The sequence below is a fragment of the Bicyclus anynana genome, chromosome 18 (assembly GCF_947172395.1).
Source record: "Bicyclus anynana chromosome 18, ilBicAnyn1.1, whole genome shotgun sequence".
NCBI classification, from domain to species: Eukaryota; Metazoa; Arthropoda; class Insecta; order Lepidoptera; family Nymphalidae; genus Bicyclus; species Bicyclus anynana.
The window spans coordinates 4,703,734-4,713,953 of NC_069100.1; the positions used below are offsets into that span (position 1 = coordinate 4,703,734).

Below are 10,220 nucleotides of genomic sequence, written 5' to 3' on the forward strand. Positions count from 1 at the left end.
CAATTTCAATATCATAATGTATCTCATTACACACATGTGCCGCAATGTAATATAAAACCTTTGTCATCCGTCTAAAAACGAACAGTACTTTTTTAATTAACTTTGTGTGATAAAATATAATAAAAGCCATTCCATTCTTTAATTTTAATATTAAATGTCAACCATTTATCTGTATCAAAAACACGAAAATTTTTATTTACTTTATTAGTAATACTGGCTGTTTTTGGTGCATTTGTCTAATAAAAAACAAACGCTGGTGTGCTCACTTCGTTATCTGTGCAAAAATGACAAGCGTATCAAAATGTCATCTTATGGAAAATAGGCAAAGTATGCAAATTCGTTTTCAGAAAGTGTGTTCAAGGTGTGTTTCCTCGCAAATGTGTTATAAAACATCGTATATACATACGTGCGCTTTGATAATTACAGTCTCTGCTTCCTTACTATAGCACTCGCCTTTGGCTCGAGCTGCAATATCGCCTTCGCTGTAATTTTCAACTTACTGCACTTATATCATAACTAGTAGACGCCTCCGCGGTTTCACCCGCGTGGTTCCCGTTCCCGTAGAAATACGGGGATAAAATATACATACCTATAGGCCTATAGCCTTCCTCGATAAATGGGCTATCTAACACTGAAAGAATTTTTCAAATCGGACCAGTAGTTCCTGAGATTAGCGCGTTCAATCAAACAAGCAAACTCTTCAGCTTTATAATATTAGTATAGATGTACTAGTATACAATTGTACATAGATTTTTATTAAAATTGCTAAATCCCGCAGGAACCATCTATGTTTCGGGATAAAAAGTATATAAGTTGCTCCGTGAACTTCTCTTTCTTCCAGTGAATGTCAGTGAAAATATACCTCTTTATAATAAATATAGATAAACAAGCGCACAAACGTAATTAGTTAAATTTTGATAATTCATATTCAAATAAGTTATTTACGTACAACGAAATCTTCAAAACCGCTGCCTCTAATTAACCAAAATCACACAAAGTCTTCACATTTGGTTAGAAACAAAGCATCTTAAACATTATCCGGTTAATTAACCATCTTATTTATTTCTTTTTAGCTAGCTCTGAAATAGCTTCATTAGTAAAAAACAAAGCATTCAACGACACTTTATCTGAACGACAATAATGTCCAAGAAGACGGTCCTTCACAGAAAGTTTTCATAAACGAGCGACTTACACAGAGAAACAGGCAATTTTTTCGTGAGTGTCGTTCTAAAGCAAAAGAAATGGGATATGCCTTCTGCTGGTGCAATAACGGGACTATTTATGTCCGAGAGTGCGAAGGGAAACCTGCTATTGTTATGCGCAATCAAGGAGATCTGGAGCGACTTATCAATAAAAATAAAACAACACCAAATAATACATCAATGTTATAACCTCCTAAACATATTTCATTTTTGTCCTATAACTAGACTAACCTATTATATTTTCAGATTTAAAGAAAGACAACCATATCTTTATTATTATAAAATTTCATTTTTAATAATGTTTTGTAAAATTGTATTATATCGCTGTAAAATTAAAATAACTATTATTTTATCAGATCACAAGGAAACAAACCTAATTTTTATCATTGTAAAAATATATATTTTAAAAATGTTGTGTAAAATTACATTAAATTGTTGTAAAACGCCAAATAAATACTACTTTTTCAGATCTCAAAGAAATAAAACAAATCTTTACTATATTAAAATAGTTTATTTAAAAATGTATTGTAAAACTATAATGTTAATGTATTGTTGTAAAATGCAAAATAAATACTACTTTTCCAGATCTCAAGGAAAGAAAGCAAATCTTTATTATACTAGAATTATTTCTTTAAAAATGTATTGTAAAAGTATAGTATTAATGTACTGTTGTAAAATGCAAAATAAATATTACTTTTTCAGATTTCAAGGAAATAAAACAAATCTTTATTATACTAAAATTATTCATTTAAAAATGTATTGTAAAACTATAATATTAATGTATTGTTGTAAAATGCAAAATAAATATTACTTTTTTAGATTTCAGGGAAAGAAAACAAATCTTTATTATACTAGAATTATTTATTTAAATATGTATTGTATAACTATAATATTAATGGATTGTTGTAAAATGCAAATTAACTTGTCACAGTATCTTAAAAAAACACAAGAGAAATATTATTATCTGTGTGGGATTGTTACTTTCTTGAGATATTTCCTACTACCTACTAAAACATTGTTAAATTGCTTAGGTGAAGATAATTTTATAGTCTTCTTTAGTCTACTACAATGTGTTGTTAAGTGTCATTGCTTGGGCTTTGTAATTCTGATTTTCCTTGCTATTCTTATTCTGTTATTATTGTATATTCTTTCATGTAAACTTTTTCTGTATGTAAAAAGTGAGCTACATTTAGGATACTTTGACATAGTTATCTTGGCTTACATGTTGCATGCCAACACAATCACCCAATTAATACTTACTCTATATATACTACACTACCACTCCGCTAGGGTAACTACATACTCACATTTTAAATTTCATAAAGTACCTTTAGGAAAAAACAATTATATACTTCACTATGAACCCAGACGACCTGGGTAGTGAGATAGACGAAATGCAAATTGAATGCGTCTCAATAAGCTATCCAGAACAGTGTAACAATACACTTTCTTCAGGATACAATTTCAAAGTGCTAACTTTCAACATACGAAGTATAGAAAAAAATTTTGACAATTTCTATTTGACTTTTAGGCGTTTGAATTCAAAAATTGATGTCATTGTTTTATGTGAATGTTGGCTAAGTGGTAATCCAATTATACCCCATATACCAGGATACTCATCTTATAAAACTGAGAGAATAAGAAATCAAAATGGAGGTGTGGTTGTATATGTGGAAAACTCCCACAGTGTTACCTTAAAAGAACCTCAATTGAGTGAATCAGACTGTATTCTGATACAATTAAAAAACTTAGTAACAATAGTTGGTATCTACCGCTCACCATCTGGAAAAAATGCAGACCTTTTCCTTCAGTCACTGGACAATCTACTCGACGAATTAAAACAGTACGCCAATTTAATTGTCTGTGGAGATATCAATATAAATATATTGAAATCTGTAAATAATGTTAGCTATACTGAATATCTCTGCTTAATCGCCGAGCATGGATTACTGCCTAGCATAACTTTGCCGACAAGAGGAGATGCTTGTTTAGACCACATAATGACCCGAACAACTGGGAAAGCAACTGGTATAGTCTGCACTTCAGACATAACAGATCATGATATAGCCATTACTGGGTTCTCACTAAAATTGAATTCTGACAGGTTACCAAGGAAGAGACTAAAACGAAATATTGAAGCTATAAAACTAGACTTGGGAAGTGAAGACTGGTCATCTATTAACGAAAGCCGTGATGTGAACTTGGCAGTAAACTCCTTCATGTCTCGACTGCTAAACATCATAAATCGCCATACAGAAATAGTCACTATAACTAGGTCAAGGTTCAACCTAAAGCCTTGGATAACGCATGGTCTGTTAAAGTGCATGAAACACAGAGACAAGTTGCATTTGCAGTTTAGAGCAGACTCGGACAATGAGATTTTAAAAATTACATACAAGAGGTACCGAAATTTTTGTAATAGCCTTTTACGGAAACTTAAAACTGAATACGAAAGGAAAGAACTAGAAAAAAGCTCTAAGAGCTCCAAAAAGTTATGGAAATCTATAAAAAATATATGCAATTCCAAAAATTCTCACACTAAAATAGATGAACTTCTCGGAACCACACAAAAAACACAATCTCTCAACTCATGTAATAACTATTTCTCAACATTAGGACAACATTTAGCAAATAATATACTATCAAATATTGGTGAAACCGAAGAGTCTATAGCAACTAACATAAAACAAAATCACTCTACACGTGATTCCTTTTTTATGACCCCTACAGACAATTATGAAGTAGAAGCACTTATTTCACAACTCCAGAATGGGAAAGCTTCAGGCTATGACGAAATAAACAACGAACTTGTTAAACAAACGGCTAAAGAAATAATTGACCCACTAACTACCATTTTTAACTTAAGCTTAAGCACAGGTGTATTTCCCGAAGAGTGGAAAATAGCATTGGTAAGCCCAATATATAAAGCTGGCCCCAAAGACAAGCCTGAAAACTATCGACCCATATCATTGCTTGGAACCTTCTCCAAATTGTTGGAAAAAATAGTTAACAAGAGACTTATGTCTTACTTAGAGTCCCATAACATACTATCAGGGAGGCAATTTGGGTTTAGGCATAATAAATCTGCGGAGGATGCTGTCCGTCTTCTAACATCTACTGTATCTGCCCATCTCGACCAGCAAAAAGGTTGCATAGGTTTATTCCTGGACTTGGCAAAGGCCTTTGATACTGTGTCCATCCCGGTTTTACTAAGAAAACTCGAATGCAACAGTATAAGAGGCATACCACTTGAGTGGTTTAAAAGTTACTTAACCAACAGAAAGCAGTGTACAAAAATATCTAATTTAAAAAGTGACGTGCAAAGTATCAATTTTGGTGTACCTCAAGGTAGCATAATCGGACCGACGCTATTTATATTATATATTAACGATATACACAGTATACCACTCAAGAACGCTGACATCATCTGTTACGCCGATGATACTGTCTTACTATTCCATGGTATAACTTGGGAAGAAACTTATCGAAATGCACAGTCGGGAATATCTGCTTTATCGAATTGGCTTAGCCACAATTTACTGACGCTGAATATAGACAAAACAAAATACCTGTGCTTTCATAAAACTGCAGCTTCCGCTCCCAAAAAACGAAACAATGGCCTTAAGATCCACAGTTGTGGCGTAACAAATGCAAAACGCCACATAACGGCTCAGTGTGCTTGTGATGAAATTGGTCAGGTCGACGTCATTAAATATCTTGGGATCCAGATCGATAATAAGCTCTCCTTCAGACCACACATTGCTTTCCTTTCTAAACGAGTCAGAAAAATCATCGGTATAATGAAAAAAATACGCGATATAGCGAACGCGTCAACCCTAACATTAGTATACACTTCATTATGCCAGTCGCTTCTTAACTATTGCATTCTATCTTGGGGAAGTGCAGCAAAGACAATTTTAATAGATCTAGAGAGAGCTCAACGATCAGTATTAAAAGTAATGCTAAAAAAACCATACAAATATTCAACCGCACTACTACATAAAGATAGTGGGGTGCTTACAGTTCGTCAACTCTTTATATTAAAAGCAGCTTTGTCAAAACATAGACAATTGCTACAATCCCCAAATGTAAAAAAGGTATTTGGAAAAAGAATAGTCAAGGTCAATCTCCCAATTGCGAAAACTGAGTTCGCTCGACGATTCACACCATATGTCGATGCAAAAGTCTACAACTTTGTTGCAAGGTCCTGTGATCTTTGCAACCTCTCAGTAAATCAGGCAAGTCTAACAATAACTAATTGGTTAAAAAGTTTAACTTATACAGACACTGAAGAATTACTCAATGCAAATATGAAATAAGCTAAAATAATTGTGTACACCATCTAATGTTTCTGCTTACTGTTTTACTTTACTTTTCTTTTTTGTAATGTTTTTCTTTTTGTAATGTAGTCCTATTTATTGTAATTTTTGTAATTAGTCCTAGTCCAACGGAAAGCATTAGAAAATCCTACCTGGTCTCCACGATACAGATCAATCTAGTGTGGAGACCACAGGCAATGTTATGGTTTTATGTATATTTTTTTTGGTGAATAAAGATTTTATTATTATTTTATTATTATTATTAATGATATTCGTCGTCATCAACCCATATTTGGCTCACTGCTGAGCTCGAGTCTCCTCTCAGAAAAAGAGGGGTAAGGCCAATAGTCCACCACGCTGGCCCAATGCGGATTAGCAGACCTCCGTACCTGGTATGCAGGTTTCCTCACGATGTTTTCCTTCGCCGATTGAGACACGTGATATTTAATTTCTTAAAATGCACACAACTGAAAAGTTGGAGGTGCATGCTCCGGACTGGATTCGAACCCACACTAGGCTATCACAGCTCTCCAATGAAATTACTGGACAGAAACTTATGAAAGAAAATTCTTCAAATGTAATTTTTTTATTCTTTACAAGTTAGCCCTTGACTACAATCTCACCTGGTGGTAAGTGATGATGCAGTCTAAGATGGAAGCGGGCTAACTTTTAGGAGGATGAAAATCCACACATCTTTCAGTTTCTACATGACATCGTACCGGAACGCTAAATCGTTAAATTAAGAAAATCTCAATCGGTCCAGCCGGGAATCGAACCCAGGACCTCCGTTTTGTAAATCTACCGCGCTATCACTGCGCCACGGAGGTCGTAAAAGTCATTCGTATTCGATTCAGAGCATGCCATGACCAGCTGCCGTATTCACTATTTTGGTGTAAAGACCAATTTGATGTTTATTTTAATATGTTGATTGAGTCTTTAGTCTCAACCTATTATATCTAAACTTGAACATGTGAAGCGTAAGCTTTCAACGTTTTCGGTTCTGCTAATACACTATCTTTGACATGGTAGATGACATATACGAAATTAAAATTCTATGCAACAAAGATCATGACATTTCTCACATGTTTTGATGTTTATTTTTAATAGGTTGGTTATAAAGAACAAAATAGTGAATAGGCCAGCCGACCTTCGATATTTATAGGTACTTACATATTATTACAAAACAAACTCCCCCGATGTTTGTATGATTTTTTTTTATTCTTTACAAGTTAGCCCTTGACTACAATCTCACCTGATGGTAAGTGATGATGCAGTCTAAGATGGAAGCGGGCTAACTTGTTAGGAGGAGGATGAAAATCCACACCCCTTTCGGTTTCTACACGGCATCGTACCGGAACGCTAAATCGCTTGGCGGTACGTCTTTGCCGGTAGGGTGGTAACTAGCCACGGCTGAAGCCTCCCACCAGCCAGACCTGGACAAATTAAGAAAATCTCAATCTGCCCAGCCGGGAATCGAACCCAGGACCTCCGTCTTGTAAATCCACCGCGCATACCACTGCGCCACGGAGATTGTCAACATATTTTCATCATAATATATTTTATTATTAAATGAGGGTATATATTTCTAAGATCCGGCAGATCTTAGATTGATCCCCTATACGCACGAGAGCTTTTTTAACGGACGTTAAAAAACGTTCAAATACAACCGCGTGGTTCCCGTTACCGTTCCTCGATAAATGGGATAAATCCTGAAAGAATTTTTCAAATCGGACCTGAGATTAGCGCGTTCAATCAAACAAACAAACTCTTCAGCTTTATAATATTAGTATAGATATAAAATCATCCATCGTCAAAAAAAGTTCCAAAAGTTCCATCGTCTACACAGACCCTTATTGTGCAAAATTAGTCCTAACAAAACAAATTGCTTATAATCTCTGCTCGAGTATAATTAATTAAGATGAATGTTTATAATCTAATTAAATCATTCCAAGCGTACTCAAAGATTGGCGGAACATTTTTTACTAACATGTGTGTTAAACGGTTCAGTATTTTAATTTTAAGTATATTTTCAGTTGTAAAGGTACAATTTTTTTTTTTGTAATAGGATTTTGAATGACATTTGCTGTCAATTGTCATGTCACAGTTGCTTTATGGGCGCCATCTTGATATAACTCAAAAACTTGCGTTTTAATTTTATTTATTTCTTTTTAATTAGTTCACTTATTTAGATTTTAATAAAATCCTTGTATTTTTTAAATTTTAATGATACGGGATACAAGAGTGGATCTGAAATGGGCCATCTCCTTTCATCATTTTTTTTCTAGAATGGAGCTGTCGAAAGTCGGAAACACAATATTCTTCAACTTCTATCAAATGGTGAACCACGATATGTCGCTGTGTACTACGATAAAGGCAAAGATATAGAGGGAAATGATAATCTTCTATCTCAAGTTGATTTAACCCAAGACATATCTCCAGACATCGATTCTTTAGGTGCACCTTATGAGGAGAAAGCTTATTTGTTGTATCATGCTTTGAGGGTAAGTATTTTTAATCTAGCAACACTAAGAATAAAAGAGCCGTGATAGCCAAGTGGATATGACCTCTGCCTCCGATTCCGGAGGGTGTGGGCTCGAATCGGCTACGGGGAGCACCTCCAACTTTTCAGTTGTGTGCATTTTATGAATTAAAATAGCACGTGTCTCAAACGGTGAAGGCTAACATCGTGAGGAAACCTGCATACCAGAGAATTTTCTTAATTCTCTGCGTGTGTGAAGTCTACCAATCCGAATTGGGCCAGCATGGTGGGCTATTGACCTAACTCCTTTCATTCTGAGAGGAGACTCGAGCTTAGCAGTAAGCTGAATATGGGTTTATAATGATGATGATAAAGTTAATTTATTTGTTTGTAAGACTGCCGAAGAACGCGAAGAATTAGACGAAGAAGCGGCCAGAGAGTTCGAAGAAACCAAACAGATCTTGCGCCAAGCATTACGCACGAGATGTAAGAAACTGAGTTCTTGCTACAGGCGATGTCCTAAGAAACTGTACATAACATGCACTACGGAATGCAGAGAAACTTACGACGACTACGACGTATGCCAGCCAAAGAAGAAGAATATGTGTAAAACACCAAAGTGTGGCCATACTATGCCACCATCTTGGCTCAGACGTATTTGAATGTCATAAATCTTTTAATAAATATTTCATTTGAATGAATAAAGAATCGTTTAGAAATAAAGAGCAATGAGATAATTTCTTCCGCGTAGGGTTCTTTTTCTGACATGAATAGGTATTTTTGAAAAAAAATGTGAATTCTTTTAGGGTATTTGTGACAGAGCTCCTCCGAAGTAGTAGGTAATACTGGCATACTAATTTCTGTCAGTATGCAGCATGAAACTACTGTTACACATGCTCATTTGAAGCACGAAAGCATGCTACTATTGAGCAGTTGCTACTTATTAGCATGTGTATCGCATTGCAGTCTGAACGGGTTTTCTTTGAGTATGCTAGTCGATCAGCATTGCTATTCTGTATTCTCTTCACCTTCATCTCTCCCTATCTAACACGATACTACAGACAGAGAGCGATAGATACAAAGCAAGCAAGATTAGCATGTGTAACTGGAATGTTTGCTTTCAGCATGCTTATTCAGGAGCATACTTAAAAATAGCATGCTTATTGCTAGCAAATGTAAACATGCTCGTATGGAGCATACTTAATAGCACATTTTTAGCATGCTATGTTAGAGCATGTATAACAGTACCTTGAGGCTTAACAGCCTTGCTGACGGGCAAGAGAGTACGTTGTACGACGTGTTGCTGGCATGTCCTATGAAGTGCTATTTTTATATATTAAAAAATACTTGAAAACATTGCAACGTTGTATGGCTGATTCTCTGACCAAAATATAGGCCAGCCTTCTGGTCACGAGAGGCGTCGATTAATCGCTATTTTTTGAGATTTGTTGCTTGCTTAATTTCATTTGAGATTTAACACAACAATGCGTAAAAGGATTTTCTACTTTTATAGATAGAAAGAATAACGAGATTCATGAGCAACTAAAGGTGAAAACTGTCTACGAAGAGATTGACAGAGTCTCGCAAAAGTATAAAACACGACTGATGAGTCATCCAAATGTTCTGGCTTCAAAACTGATTTACAGGACATATCAGAGCAGGCTTAAAAGAAAGCACATTATTACATAGACATATTATTATAAAAACAATGAGGGGATGTTCTCACTGGGGAATACACTCGAAAAGCGAAGTTATCATAGAACATATCTGCTTATAGTTCTTACTGATCGCAGATAAACCCAGAGAAAAAAAAAAAACTTTTATAGATCAAAACAGCTGAAATAGAAATTTATTTTCTATTTCCGCATTCGCACTGTGGTAAAGATTTCTAATACCTGTTAGAAAACATAATATTTAAAATGTTAAGGTAAAGAGATTTTTATAAAATATTTACTCAACGGGACTTTTTAACGATATTTTTTCTATTAAATAGAATCTTAGTTTCTTCGTAAAAGTGCAATGGATAATAATTTTCCTTTGCTATTTTCCGCGAAACTCGATGAATTAGGTCTTCTCAGAAAATATCTAAGTACCTACCTTAGATCCATTGTAACAAGTTCTTTAAAAAGAATTAAATATGTCTTTGAGAGAAATAAAGATTCTTAAACAATTCTAATAGTTTGAATTCATCGACATCATTTGAAATACCTATTTATCAAG

At 34.7% G+C, this 10,220-nt stretch overlaps 1 protein-coding gene across 1 annotated transcript; it reads left to right on the forward strand.

Annotated features, from left to right (window-relative positions):
• Nucleotides 1-7,495: 7,495 nt before the first annotated feature.
• LOC112056376 (uncharacterized) lies at nucleotides 7,496-8,662 on the forward strand. The gene is made up of 3 exons (XM_052886963.1): nucleotides 7,496-7,562; nucleotides 7,807-8,022; nucleotides 8,396-8,662. Exons 1-3 carry the CDS (start codon nucleotides 7,509-7,511, stop codon nucleotides 8,660-8,662), a joined length of 537 nt encoding a protein of 178 aa, XP_052742923.1. The 5' UTR covers nucleotides 7,496-7,508.
• Nucleotides 8,663-10,220: the final 1,558 nt, after the last annotated feature.